General features: G+C 35.7%; 1 protein-coding gene and 1 pseudogene across 1 annotated transcript; both read right to left on the bottom strand.

The window, feature by feature from the left end:
- Positions 1-220: 220 nt before the first annotated feature.
- On the bottom strand, positions 221-10,519 carry LOC120264821 (annotated as a pseudogene).
- Positions 10,520-12,652: 2,133 nt separating this feature from the next.
- LOC120264391 (calcium and calcium/calmodulin-dependent serine/threonine-protein kinase-like) lies at positions 12,653-16,091 on the bottom strand. The gene is given in 8 exon segments (XM_039272206.1): positions 12,653-13,005; positions 13,007-13,048; positions 13,121-13,180; positions 13,269-13,476; positions 13,810-14,042; positions 14,144-14,254; positions 14,977-15,031; positions 15,152-16,091. Coding segments are annotated over 8 exon segments (1,560 nt in total). The 5' UTR covers positions 15,868-16,091; the 3' UTR covers positions 12,653-12,870.
- Positions 16,092-16,133: the final 42 nt, after the last annotated feature.

Genomic DNA, 16,133 nt, shown 5'->3' with positions numbered 1-16,133 from the left:
GTTATATTAGAAAGAACATTCGTTCCTAAAGAACCGGCCCTATATATATATATATATAACAAAAAAATATATTACATAAAAACAGGGTTAAAACAATCACTACCAGTCAAAATTAAACACCAAAAAATTATTCTAAGAGGTAACAAGTAAAACAAGATTACAAAAAAAATATGGCAAGTATAATCTAAAAGCATACATATGGTTTTGGTTAATCAAAATCAAACTAAAGAGAGCATGTGAATTTTTTTTTTCCTCTAAGACCACCGTATCACAATTTCAATCCAGTATCATAAAATCCAACCTGGTGGGGTGGTTTAGATGTCAGTCTGCTTCAGATCACCTACCTATTCCATGAAAACTGAAATATACATCATCAAGTATTAATCTACAAGTTCCGAAAAGTCAGGGCTACACTCTTACAGCGGCAAAAGCCGACGTCAAAGCAACTCATTGTCGAGGTACTAGAGGAGTTCCCTGTGGTTGACCATAAAAACTCATTCCCGGAGATTGATAGAACCCCGTCGTTGTTGCTGCCGGCTGCTGTTGTTGTTGTTGCTGCTGCTGCTGTGATTGTGGTTGCTGTTGTTGTGATGCAGGTGGTAGCGGTGGCGCACCCGGTCTAGCTAAGCCCATAACAGGATGAGTCGATAAAGGCGGAGGTGGTGGTATTACATTGCCTCCGAAACCAAACGGCACCATCCCACTCATTGCACCACTTGATTTGCATGTATTGCTGCAAAGGCAGTGGCGGCGGTGGTGGAGGAAGAGGTGGCGGAGGGGGAGTGAATTGCGATGGTTGGTTGGTTTGTGGCAACGGCTGCGAAACTTGCTGCAGAGGTGGGTCCGAAATAAGTGTTACTTCCATCAGGAACAGATGTGGGGTTCTCAAGCTTCCGCCTTTTCTCCATTGGGAAGAGAGGAGGGCTGTTGCTGAAGTTTGCAGTATTTCGAACTCCATTCAAGGCAGCTTCTTCGGCAACTAGGGATGAGAGAACGGAGGTAAGCATCTGAGCAGAGGAAGTTGATGCGGTCAACTTTGCTGCGACTGCAGCTGCAGCTTTCTTGTGTTCTTCTTCGGCGCTAGTCATGGAGCTTGCCATTGAAGTTGCCGGAGTGGTTACATGTTGAACCGGAGGGCTTGGGATTAAGATAGGGGACCGTTCAGGTGGTTGATTTGTAATTGGACCAGCGACAGGGTTCGAGCTCGTAATTGACATGAGCCTCTGCTTCATATTGTTAGTATGCTCAGTCTCCGTCTTTGCAACCTACAGAATATGAATCATCGGAACAATGAGAATGCAAAAGCAGAGACAATCATGTTGCCACAATATATTAGCAAAGATGTGGTTTGATCATCTTTGTCAAGGGCATCTCAAAAGTTTTAAAAAATAAAAAATAAAACAGAATTGTGCGGGAGACTACATAACTGAGAATCACAGGAACAAAAATAGAAGCTGAAACTACACTGAGTTGAAAGCAGATAATCAATGGAACCAAGAAACATTAAATATGGTTTACATTTCAAGATAACGGGGATATGAAAATAGTAATGACATTGGTTCCACAAGTTTACACTCTGATTGTGAAAATTAAAGGCCAAAATTGAGAGAATTAGAATCATTAAAATATGGTTTAAGGGATTTGTTAATAGCTAGCCATACCACAAAAACATATTTCACAAGACATAAATTTATGTGTATTTACCTCAGTACTATATTCAAAGTCTTATATTAGATAAACCACAGCAGCATTTTTTTTTTTTAATTTACATGCTTTAAACTTATTATAGATCATCATTTACCAGGTTTCTTTCATTAATCAAAACAGTGCCACAATAGGTACTACCTTCATACAAAATTAAGCAATAGTGTCAGGCATCCACAAGATATATGTCAGAAATCACATGAAAAAAGGTAGCAACCTACCATGATCTAGTGAACTTCACCTTCCTTGCTGTGACGAACATTACAAACCAAATTGTCATTCATGCTCAAAATGTACTATTCTTGTGACACCAACGTTATTCAAACTGATCATCAAGTGATGTGCAACATCAAAGACAAAGCAGATTGAACAAACTTGATATATAAACTAGAAACAAACAGATTATTCCAACACAATGCACCAAAGACATGCTAAGAGCAAAACAATCACAAAAAGTGCAAGCAAATATTTGCGGCTAGACAGAGCATCAGAAATTAGACTACTGGAACAGTGCATACTGACAAAATTATACTATGGAGGAAAAACATTCTCTTGCAATACACTTTCAAGATGTATGTTAAAGATCAAATATTGTGCCAAAATTACACTTTGGGGCTTGTAAATGACACAAAAAGGAATCTCTATTCAAGGAAAAGGATAGAATTAAATAAGGGACTTCATGGTGACCAAAAATTTTTATCTATCATAAGATGTCACTAATAGAAGCAATCAAGCTTTTATTTGAGCTAGGTAATGTTCGAATAGGAAAGAGCATCTAGTTAAGATCCTGAGATTTAAAAACTAAGCTGCATATCTAGAGAGTGGTGTAGTATAGAACAATTTAACAAACTAAGTGTTCATTGATCACTGTTGTGTTTGATCCCCCGCTTAACAGATCAAGTTTCTTTTGATCAAGAAAAAATTCTAACAATCCATTACAGCAATGGCAGTATAAAAACTAGTTTATAATGGAGGGGTATTACTAGCCTTTTATTGAAGAGGACTGGACGCAGATGATCTATGCCCCTCAATGTTCTTGCGAAAGGTTGCAAGCAGCTAATAACCCGAAAGTTCTTCTGATTTAAACATAGACCAAAATCCTTGCTTATAAATTGTAGGTTAATAGGCCAAAAGAACTTTGTCGAAAGGGGTATAACCACCACTTCTCTTTATCACACCATACTTTTGGTGTGGTGTGTGGCTATTGGCCAAACAAATAACTCCTGAGAATGAGATCTTGGAACTATCACAACAAACTGATGGGGACCAAATGAGGTAAAATCATCGCAACAAACTGTAGGTTAACCTTGCTTAGTACACATTGCCACTTGAAGCCTTAAAATTTGAAAGGGTGGGGATTAATTTGAGAACAAAATTAATTACCATGACTTAGCAAAATCCATTACAGAATATAAATAGTTGAAGTTAGATGCCGGTCATATCAATAATAATGAGAAGCTTAAGCTACACTCATGTTACAAATTTTATGATTATAATATAAGCCCCCATTCTCAAAATGTATAAAAAAAGAAGGTTGTGATTCTTACTTGCAACTGAGAGCGGATAAGTTCCACTTTTGTTTCCTAGCAATAGATGTAAAATTCCCCATAAGCATAAAAAGAGTTGAATAAAAGAAAAGATGCTAGGTCATAAACTTCAAGATAAAGCTATTCAGCTCATAACTAAACCTGTTCCGCGAGTGCTTCTTTAAGCTGAAGAATCAGAGCTGCTCTAGTTGCTTGAACACTTTCAAGTTGATCAACACATTGCTTCAATGTGATTTCCTGCTCTTGAATTTCATTCAATAGATCTGCTTTGTTCAGACTGCCTGATCAAGCAAAGCAAAATCAAATAAGAGACAAACAAGAAGAAAACTTGAACAAGATTTTCATATAAAAACTATGATGTTCCTGATCACAAAGCCAACACCACATAGTTTCTACCATCAAACAAGAGAATGACTGCAGTTTTCCAGGTTAAAGATCAATGGCATGTTTTATTTTTCGTGTCATGATTGATTGCGTCAAGTGTGACCAAGGTGCACAATGCAAGACAAAATCAACCTGAATTAAGATCTAGTCTCACAAATGTTATATACCATGGGTGTTCATTTCGGGAGAAGTGATCTGAAGTGGAGAAGTGGGGGAAGTGCTACTTTTCTGAAGTGTGGGGAAGTGATATCACTTCAGAACTTATGGTGTTCATTTGTCAGAAAATGAGAATAGAACTAGATAATTCAGGTGTTAGGTGAAATTCTATGTGCTCAAAACGGGGTTTGAAAGTGATGGGAAGTAAGTTTTTATAAATTGGCTCACTCACTTCAATAAAAAAAAAATAGTGCAGTGGGTTTAGTTCAAGATTCACTTCAGACGGAAATAGGGACAGTGTCACTTCCTCCACTTCAGAACAAATAAACACCAGAAGTGGGGCAAGTCCGACTACTTTCCTTCACTTCTCCCCACTTCCCCCGAAATGAATGCCTCCAAGCCTTGCTATCACCTTAGAAACTGGGCCCTATTGATTTTTTTTCCCATTTCTCTTTCAAATTAAAATTCCAGAAATACAAGAAATATCATACCCAAATATTTTCAAGACATATTTCAATGCCGAAATCATGGATCTTATTACAAAAATGCCAATTATTCAGATGGAAATTATCAGTCAGCATTATTTGTCAGAAAATACAGAGAACCAGAAAATGCCAGTCAAAGCAAAATGCAGGTCTATCAGAGCATATTTTCATTGTAGTACTGCAAAAAACCTTCTATTCAACAGTGAAACATTATATGAGAGATGCTTATCATGTATTACCACCCAGATAAGTTCAATTATTTATCTCACAAATATAGTCAATGTGAGTGTTCTTACCTTGAATACCCACATTTTCAACATCCTTCTCCATCTTCCCTACACGACTAACAACAGATTTGCATTTATTTAAAGCAGTGTCTTCATTGAAATGCTCCTCAGATACTGTTTGATATGCAGTGACTATCTTTTCAGGCATTCCTCCAACAGCCAATTTCTAAACAATGAAGGAATAGCCATAGGAAAGTCACTTTTTCATTTTTTTTTCTTTTTTAACTGGGTAGAATCTACAGAAGGAACAATGAAATTTCGATAAATAGATCAGAAGTCAAATATAAATTACTCACTATTCTAATGGAATGAGAATCTTTCTTCACAACTTTGACAGAATGAGAACTTTTGCCATTGTTTTCCAACAATGGAGGAGGTTCTTTACCAAGAATATCATCTTTAAGGCCTTGCCCACGAGAACCAAAGACTTTCCTCTCATCCCAAATAACGACCTGTATAGGCTGAGTCAAAACTATGAAAGCAAAAAATATTGAATAATATTATCCCTTTTGAATTTTATGATAAAATCACCGCTTTATAGGATTTTCCATCTTTAAATTGTTGAATACGTACAAAAGCTGAGGTTACACTTATTAAAACAGGGACACAAATATATGCGTGTAGGCAAGGTTAGATAAGCTCCTGTTTGGTCCTCTAGAAAATAGAAGGGAACAAAGGGGGAAGGTTATTTATAAAAACATATTTACTGTGAATGAAGATTCAGTGGCTGCATGGGAACACATGCAATCTGTTGCATATTATTATTCAAAATTGGTTGAACTCAAACATCGATATCCATGTCAGGTAGCCCATGTTAAACAAATGATAGATCAATAGGTTCATATGTTGATTGAGTGATAAGATAGGTACACATGTGTTCTATAAACACAATCACATCCCAAGATATAAAGAGATTTATATCAAGAGGTCTAATTCTTCTAAAGTATAGCACCAACAATGGAAAAAATAAAGAGTACATTGAGTGCCTAGAATACACCAAAATAAAAATGCAAATATCAATAAATGCATATGATCATTCTCCTATAAGAACCAACACTCTAAATCTTGTGCTAGTAACTGCCTAGATATTTATTATCCAATTTAGTATCAGCAAAGCAAGAAGAAATCCAGAATAAGAGACAACAAGTTTAATGCAAAGATCATGCAAGTCAAATAAACAGAAACTTACGACATAGATTAAGAACTAAAAGTACATATTTAAAATGTATAATCACCGGTTAATGTCCGTAGAAAATACAAAGGCCTGCTATTACACATTGACGTCACATGGTTTACTGAAACACTAGAAAAAAAATCAAACATCTACAAGAATATTAGTTACAGCAAAATGGACAGTTTTATACAACCACCAGTAAAATAATTTAATTAGAACAAAAAATAAAAATAAGGCTTCTGAAATAGAAAGGACAAAAACTTACTAGCCTCATTATTACACTCTTCCCCTGATCATCACCATTGTCATATACATTTTTCAGAACACCAGGAAGAACCTTCCAAAATTCATTAACAAATTCACTACCCTTGCGACGGCTATTCTGCAGGATGTCATTTGCCAGATATAGAAAAGGGCACTTTTTGCTCCTTGGGGGAGCTACTGAATATCTTTTCCCAAGTTTCAACAACTTGTTTGGCTTTTTTCCTGTGGAAGATGCACCAATGCGACAATGCTATTTGAAAATTAAGAAGGTAACAATGCTAATTGATATTCAGGAACTAAATAAGGGGCCAAAAAAAAATAAAAAAAATCAGTGACTAGGACTTAAAACAAGAGATGAAAGATCTAAAGGAAACAAAACAATGCCCTAAAATGTCAAGGATTTTACTCTTATATTTGTGAATTCTAACTTAACAAGAAAGCTTTGTTAACCATCATGGAAGATTCAAATGTATAGAAAACAAAATTAAAGAAGTGGTTTAAATTAAACACCAGCCTAAAGTCACCACCATGGAGATTAGCAGTCAAAAACAGCCATAATTGGGCATGAACAAAGAAAGAATGCAAGTGGCAGTTATACCAATGTAAACTCTAGAAATTATTCAACCAAATGGAAAACCAAGCATAATAAGATTAATCACACTAGTAATTTCCTGGCATATTGATACTAATAGTATACTCATATTCTACAGATTATCATACTCAGGCCTCATGGTCTCGAATTCCGCTTATTGTCTTATCAAATCAGAACCTCCTTTAACAAATATAATCTACTCTATTAATTGATCATAGGAATTTTTTTTTATTGCTTACAGTACATAAATGGCAACACATGATCAAAAAATCCGCATAAGGATACTTTCAATGCTTTGTTGTGAATTATTAAGCTTAGAAAGCTTCTCTTCTAATATCTGGCTGTTAAAAGCATTGCTCATCTTGCCTTTTCCTTATAAACTGTTCTCACAAAAAAAAATTGTCCTGTTCAATCAATAATAATAAATAGTTAGAACAATTCAGACAGGCAATTCAAGCAGCATAAATTTTTAAAGGAAGTTATAACAACTTGTTATGTGAAAGGCGAAGGATAAAAGAAAATCTCAAAAAGCTAAGTAGTAAGGAGTAGATATTGCCATAATTGAAGTTATTGTCCAGTATGTTAAAGTAAACAAACGCAGAAAATGATGGACAATGAATAAATGCTAAAATCATAGACATATTACACCTTATGATAGCATGTTGCCATGATCGTCTATTCTCACGCCTGCTAAATCTATGGCAATATCAACTAAAACAGCATAAGAGACTATTCATCAGGATTTTTAAAATGAAGTCGGATGCATACAGGTATTGTTTTTGAAAACACACAGTGCATTACAGCTCTGAATTCAAAATATTAAAATTAATCACAACATATGAAAAACTTTGAAAACTATAATTATCAAATTTTAAAGAAGAAAAAAAGAAAGAGCAGATTGTTTATAAATGATCATTCATCCATATTCTTAGTGTATACCAAGTCACATTCTTTGTGTAAGTTAAAAAAAAATAAATTAATATGCATACCAATATGCTAGCCAAGCAATAATCACATATAAGAAATACTAAATCATTTTACATATAAGATAAGATAATATCATAATCTTAATCTTTAATCCCAATTATAAATGAGGCATACTACCTTTGCAGACATATAATTTAATTGTCCGTGTATCCACATATGGGAGTTAGTAAGTGAATTGCCAAAAGGAGGTATACACTAGAACACATAGCAGTGCTTGACAGCGTCTGTGGCCTACATATAAGAATATGAGGTTGACTGCATATATGGGCTGGATGCAGGGTTATGCTGGATTCAACCATTCATGTGGTCTACGCAACCAAACGTTCAAACACTACATATGTAAAATAGTTGAAATATGAGAGAAATGAGGTTCTCATTCTATACCAAAAAGGAATACCATATATGCCAAATATAAGAGATGAGGAAGTCCAATATTTGTCCCACAATAATAAAGCACTAATATGATGAATTGTATCAACTAAAAAGAGCTTTCTCTAATCCTTCCTGTAACATGACCAAATAAGTGTAAGAGAAAAGCCAACCATGGTCTTGAGATCGTCCTCTCAGCACCAGAGTTCAACTGAGCAGAGAACTTTGTAGTCTAATTGTCTAAATACATCTTGTCAAAGTGGACATTAAACAGTGCCTTACATTTCTCAAACAAGAAATCAAATGCATTGAGAGCCTTATCTTTGAAGTTGGAAAATCTAATGTTCACCTAAAACCAAGAGATTGGAACAAATTAGCTGATTGACTAGCATCACACGGAAGAAGATCTTCAACCTTATCCCTATATCATAAAGCCATGAAGCTGCCAAAATTTGGCCTATTGGAATTTTAAAATCATTAGTATACATTACAAAGAGCTCTTATTGCATTTAAATATTTTATAAACCTTACCTCTCAAATAATATTCTGAGTTTACTCTGGATTTTGTTTTCTGTACAGGCCTGGTCACCCTTTCCAGATAAAATTGCAATGGCCAGGAGCCAGAAATTAGATTAGGAAACCCTTTTCTTCCTCACTCTAGCTCACACACAACACATGCCAGGCCCTTTCTCTCATTAGATTAGGAAACTATTTTCTTCATTGCTCTACCTCTCTAATAAAATTAGAGTGCGTCTCCAACAGATATACTGTTCCTCATCCACTTATCTGATAGATAGCATGCCCTTTCTTCCATAAGTTTCATCAATTAATTTGAAAGGTGAATTTAGACAACAAGCTCTTGAACAATCCAAAATTTTAATTCTGAAATCAATAATAAAATAAAATTTCCTTCGAATCGATATGACTCCATAAAACAGCTTACTAAACAACTAATGTCACATCCCTCACATGGCGTGCCATCAACGTACTCTACCATAACAATGTAAGAACTTTATTAAGTTCTTCCCAACATTTGGTCCAAATTCCTTTACCATCTAGCCAAGTCAGGTATGTGGACTCCTCATGATTTTTTTTAATTTCTTTCTTTAGCCATGTGAGCCAACTCGGAATTAAAGATGATCACGCTAATCAGCAACTTTATCGCCTTTAATAAGGTCTGATTGAAAATTTTTCTACATTACTGCCTTTTAAAATAAAATGTGAAAATGGATATGTCAGCAATTCTCCTTGACATATTCACTGGTAATAAAATAAGTAAAGAAGGCCATTTCAGTATTATAGCCAGCTTCCTATTCTTGTTCCCTCCCCTTCTTCCATTTTCTGCTGCCTCCCGTAGCCCTGTCCACTTCCTTGCTTCCTTTTTTAACTAATTAACATTTGCCCAACTTACCAGCATCAACTTTACATGTTATAGAATAGTGTGTAAGATTTTACACTTTGAAAGGCTAGGCAATTGATTTTACCAACATCCCAAGACCATCTTATTCTTGTCTTGGATTAGTTGATCATACTCTTCCTGAAATCTTGAGCCAAGATGATCAAATGAAATAGTTAGGGACTAGGTTTATTAGGTCAAAAATCCTGGCCGCACATTTCAGAGACAACTGTTAATGCCAATTTCTACTTCTGTTGAGCTACTGATTTCTCTTGTATCAATTTCAATGCTTTAAACATGAAGCACAAAAAATTATCATTTTCGGCAAGTTGGTATATAAAGTACAATTCCACTAATAAAAAGGAACAATAACCAATGGCACCATTACATCCATATTGCTGCACAAGTTCTTTCTCCTTCATCCCTCAAGTGTCTCCAAACACAAAACCCACGGGAATCATAAATAAATACATAAACATTCAAAAATTAATTTCAGACAGAACTTGTCAAGAGAGAACAATTACTAATGAAATTTTTTCCAAGAAGACCACTTTGATTTCTCAAATGCAAAAGAACACTCAAAATTAATAATTTTGACTGTGCTTCAATCTAATTATTTTCATTATCCACATTGCCCAAATTTACAATCTATCATCCTATATCATCTTTCTAAAGCCTATACCTTTACAAACACCAAGAAACCTCCTAAGCACAAAAAGCTTAAAAATATATAAAAACAAAAAAAAACAAAAAACAAAACAAAACAAATGGAACACAATAGCAGCATCAAGATTTGGGGCCAGCAAACCAATTCCAATCACAAGAACTAACAACACACAAAACTAAAGTGACCAAAACACAAACAGTTCCAAACCAACGCATATCATCCACATCTATCAGAGCAGGAAGGAACAAAGATTCTTATCAATATCAAAGAATAAACTTCAAATTTCTAATTATACAACGAAAATTAAAACCGCAAAGAGCAAGAAATCTAGGGAGAGAGGAAGTTGGTACAGTACCTCGTCAGGGAGAGGCCAAGACGCCGCCTTTGGCCCGGATTCTATGGCCACCCGTATGAATCTCCAGGGTAGAGAGCGAGAGAAGCAACAAGTAGTGGACGGAGAGCGAGAGCGAATTGGTTTGGCCCCAATGCGTTCCAAGCGTTGGCCAATTATTGGAACAACACTAACTAGGGTTTTTCTTTTTCCTTTTTTTTTATTTGATGTGTTTAATTCTAGAAAATGGGATTTAAAAAATAATAATAATTTTTGTTAATTATAATTAGAGATAATTCAATTATTTGCAATTTTTAAATTTATTTAAAATAATACATGATGGTAAAAATGTGTATTACTGAGATGTTTTAAATTAATGTGGAATTCCTACAACACACCATAAATGTTCAAAATAATTAAAAATCAGTGCTTGAAATGATAATTTTAAGTAAATCGCCAAAAACACTCAGAAGTCTGTAATATCATCAAAAAAACACCTCAGCATTTGACTCCCTCAAAAACCCCTTCCTCTTTAATACAATGATTTTTAAACCCCCAAACATCTAATAAAGTGATTGATAGAGTTAATTTGGAATTTTTGGACTGAAATTGTCCTCATGGGAAGTTATGGCAAGTGATGCGGGGTTTGACTATAATGCCCTTTAAGTACAATGAGCTTTCTATTCGAAACGAAGCTTCTATTTAAAAATATGAGGTATGTATGCTCGCTTTTAAAAACGAAGTTTCCTGCTTTAAAAATGAGTTTTTGTTTAAAAAAATGAGTTTTTTTGTTTAAAAATTGAGTTTTTTTGTTTAAGAAATGAGTTTTCCTGCTTAAGAAAAAGAGGTTTCGCTTTAAAAAACGATGAGTCTCTGCTTAAGAAACGAGTTTTCCGCTTTAAGAAATGAGGGTTTTGTTTAAAAATGAGGTATCTGTTTAAGAAACGAGTTTTTGTGGCAGTATTTATCACCCCCAAAAATCTCTTTATCAGTAGCTTGACCCGGGCCAGCTGAGACAAAGCATGCGTACTCACAATCACGACCACGCTGCATGAAAATGAGATTTCATGTCTCAGAGAAAAAGGTGCAACCTTTCGACGCCTTCGCCGACGACGAGGAGTACGCGGTCTCTCCCGAGGCTCGATCTACTGAAGAAGATGAAAGAGATGAGGTCGACGACTGTGGAAGACGATGAAGACTTTAAGACTGCGAGATCGAACCCTCACTCGCGCCGCTTCCTCCCTCCGCTCCTCGCCACCGACTTAGGCACCATGGATCCAAAACCCCTAACGATCCCTAACCCCTAACCCTATCATATCCATGTTACGGCCTCCGCAATGAGAATGGTTCCGCTCTGTTCAAAGTCTCGCCTCTATCCGACGCGCCGCCACCCGAAGACCTCTACCACTCCGACCGCCGAGGAACGCCGCCAACCGGATCGCTAACGCCGATAAAGATTTCTCCTTTAAGACCCCCACACGAAAGCACGCCACCTTCGAGATCGCCGCCGCATCTCGAGTCTCAAAGACTCAAGCTGCTCACGCCGAGATCACCGACGTATGAGATACTCAACGTCCCTACTCAACGAGGTTTCGTTTAAAAAATGAGGGTCTGTTTAAAAATAAGCTCTCGCTTTAAATGAGTCACGCCTTGGCCTCGGATTCATGGCCACCCGTATGAATCTCCAGGGTAGAGAGCGAGAGAAGCAACAAGTAGTGGACGGAGAGCGACAGCGAATTGGTTTTGAGCCCCCAATGCGTTCCAAGCGTTGGCCAATTATTGGAACAACACTAACTAGGGTTTTTCTTTTTCCTTTTTTTTTATTTGATGTGTTTAATTCTAGAAAATGGGATTTAAAAAATAATAATATTTTTTGTTAATTATAATTAGAGATAATTCAATTATTTGCAATTTTTAAATTTATTTAAAATAATACATGATGGTAAAAATGTGTATTACTGAGATGTTTTTTTTTTTAAATTAATGTGGAATTCCTACAACACACCATAAATGTTCAAAATAATTAAAATCAGTGCTTGAAATGATAATTTTAATGGTGAATTAGTTATTTTCATAAACTGTTTTTACCATAATTGAGTACTTTAAATAGAAAATTAAATTAAATAAAAATGACATTATATATATATATATATAAAGCAGACATTTTTTTAAAACCTCCTATAAATCTTCTAATAACTCCAACTTAACATTCACAAAATAATGATCCCAGAATTAAGTTCAGATATAAAAAACAATTTTAAAATATATATATCAACCATCAACAAAATTATTCAACAAAGAAAGCATATAAATAAAATTTTATTTTCTCTTTTGATGTTTCTTGTTTATGAAACACAGAAAGTGATCATATAGAACACTTGCCATGCCATCAGTTTAAGAACATCATTCTTCAATTATGAAACATCATCATCATCATCATCATCATCATCATCAAGAAGTTCAAATCTTCCTTTCAGTTCCTCAGTAGAAACTTAAAAAAAAAAGACAAGAGAAAAAGATGAAGAGGTCATTGAGGTCTCAGAGAAGACATAACAACATCTTGGAGAGAACTGTCTCTCAGCATTGCAGCTTTGAATTCATCAAATGAAACCTTTCCATCATTATTAGCATCCATTTGATCAAAGATCTCGTCGAGCTTACCCAGGATCGGTAATATCAGCTGGTAGACAATCCTCAGGCAATGCCTGCAAATCAAATAAAATCAAAGATTCAAGACATACATTTTAATGATGATAATGATGATTATCAGAACTTACTCTCAGCATTGATGCTAATTCTTCCTTGGATATGGACCCTGACCGATCGGTGTCGTACATCTGAAAAACAAGCAAAACTAGATTAAATGATTGAACTTTTTTTTTTTTGGATAATTAGTGGAATAATTTGGTGTTGATGAATTAGTACCTGAAAACATATCTGCAGAGCTTCGTCGCCTTGAGAATTCTTTAGACTTGAAAGCCCGCAGAGCAGTTCTCTCATGTCGACTGTTCCATCACGGTTGTTGTCAAATAGATCGAATACACGGGGAGCAAGAGGGATCAGTGAGTCCATCTTCATTGCTTTCAGTACTTCTTCAAACTCTGGAAGTGTTGCATTGTCTCCATCTGCACATCTGCAGCAGAAATAAACATATGAACACAAAGAACAGCTTCAATCATTATATATAAACATTAAACATAGGAGAAAAGTGCAATTACTTTCAAGAAATACAACTTAAGTTTTAGACTCAAGATCATTTTCATCATATCACATGAGGGATGTGTTCGACTAATCGAATGAGGAGTTGGTGAAGTGCTAAAACTGCTGATCAATTCACAGAATGGAGATGTAAACAAATGTTTATCATTCATTGAATCAATCTATGTGTTATATATACATTGAATAGCTGATCAGACATGAGGTGATGCTATGAAATTAAGACTGACGTACGAAAAATCATACTCACATCCTTTTGAAGTGTAAACGTAAATTTTCAAGTTCATCTGTGGAAAGATCATGGGTTCCAATAAGGCTCTTGAGTTTCTTTGTTCTTAGAAAAACCTTGCTACTCAACACACTAGCTATTGCTGCCGCACGGAGTTTTCTTCGTGCATTGAATCTTTGTAGCCTAGAAACAACCTCGGCATCCATGACGTCGTGCTTTGCAGAATCTCCTATCACCCAAGGATGCTGCAAAAGCTGCTTGAAAATTGACCGTAAAGCAGAAGATATACTTAGAGTTGACAGCATAAGCAGAAGAACAACAATACAAAAAAACATGGGCAAAGCCCAAAGCATACATCTTTAGCGGTCGGTCTTTTAAAAGGATCAACAGATAGAAGACTAGAAATCAATTGTTTTGCTGATGGAGTGATCGTCTTCCAAGTGTGTTCGTCAAAGCTAAAATCACCCTACAAAGAAATTATTGAATGAGCTAGTAAAGACACTAATACCAAATGAGTGCAAGCAAAAGCAGTATTAAATTATGGGTGAAACACCGGTTGTGCTAGTACATTGATGGTACACTTACAAACTCTAAATTGGTTGCTCTTGGATTTGATTTAAATGCATAAAAAATATTTAAGATCTCTATATGCTCAAACTGCGAAGTTCATATAATAAGATTCTGGCATTTGCAACCTTTCTAAAGAACTAGAAGAGCACTATAGTTAGGACAACAACTTCAGCAATGTATTAACCTTCTGCTTTGATTCACTGAAATTATAAATGAGTAACAGAAATCTAGACGACCATGAGATTAAATCTTGAAGAAAAGAGAAATTAAAGCAACTAAGCAACAACTCAATCACACTAAGGACTTTGACGTAGTAGCATTTCAGGCGAAACTAAACAGTAAAGACATGAAAATCAATTAGGATTACTAATTTGCATCAGAAGATGAAAGATAAAGATGATAAGCTACAATATGTATTGCATCACATCAAAATAAAAGCATCCGGGAAGTATATGCGTTTGTCAAATGGATTTATAAGCCAAAATGAATAGCCGAGGCAAAGCATGACACTTAATTTGACATTGAAAAAGCATTGACATAAGAAGAAGCAACACAATAAATGGCTCAATCTATGTACTCCAGTGAAAATTCGAAATCCCAGTGTGAGCAGAAACTTACAGCCAGTATCCTCTGTTGCTTTTCACGGTTCGATGGTGCATGGAAAGGTGGATACCTGAAATATAAATTGCGAAAAACAATCAAACTCCAAATCACACAACAAAACAAATTAAAAGATTTTCTCCCAGTAATGCAAAAATCGAATGGCTAAAATACAATGAACAACGAAGCATACCCGGAGAGAAGAATGTATAAGATGACCCCAAGAGACCACATATCACTAGCAGAGGAAACTCTCCGTTGACCCAAAGCTTCAGGAGAGACATAATCAATCGAACCAAACAGCGCAACAATTGGATCAGTAAATTCCTCCACAGAACTCAAACCAAAGTCCATGATCTTTAACGGAGAATGCTCACTATTGTCCAAGAATAGGCAATTCTCCGGCTTCAAATCACGATGAACAATGTGGGCTTTATGAAGTGCTTCCAACCCTTCAGCAATCTGCCTAACAACTCGAGCTGCTTCTGTCTCCGAATACTGCCTCTGAGACACTATCCTATCAAAAAGCTCGCCGCCAGAGCAGAGCTCCAAAACAAGATGAACTCCATTACTATCCTCATAAACATCATACAGGTGGATAACATTGGGATGAGGAGAAACATCTTCAACTATCTTCCTCATGACCAAGATCTCATTCGTCAGCAATGCATCAGAAATTGAGGCCTGCCTCCATGCAGACAATCCAGAAGCTGAGCCCTTCAGATTGGTCTGATTTCTTGTCGTTCCCGTCGGAGTAAACCCTAGTTTCTTGAGAGTCTTGATCGCTACGTATCGATTACTTTCACTGAATTTGTTCACACCCTTTCTCACAACTGAGAAACCACCTCTACCAAGAACATCAGTGACTTCAAAATCATCACAAAGGCTTCTGCTTTCTTGTGGCAACATTGATCAACACAATACAATCAAAAACAATACTAAGTTTTCAACCAAATTAACATTTCAAAACCAAGACATGAGAATTGCAGTTCAAGAGCTCAAAGTATAACAATTCAAAGTAAACAAACAAACAAAAACTGAATTGAGAATTGGAATTAAGATAGAACAAGGCTGGAAATCAGTAAGAGCAGAGTGAAGATAATGCAGATGAACAAGTCAAGGAGATGGAAATGGCCATACCAATAGATGTTGCATATAAAAACATCAGAGAAGAT

This window comes from Dioscorea cayenensis, chromosome 7 (assembly GCF_009730915.1).
Source record: "Dioscorea cayenensis subsp. rotundata cultivar TDr96_F1 chromosome 7, TDr96_F1_v2_PseudoChromosome.rev07_lg8_w22 25.fasta, whole genome shotgun sequence".
Classification (NCBI taxonomy): Eukaryota; Viridiplantae; Streptophyta; class Magnoliopsida; order Dioscoreales; family Dioscoreaceae; genus Dioscorea; species Dioscorea cayenensis.
Note: the sequence above shows the minus strand (reverse complement) of the source record. Positions and strands in the feature narration are given on the sequence as shown.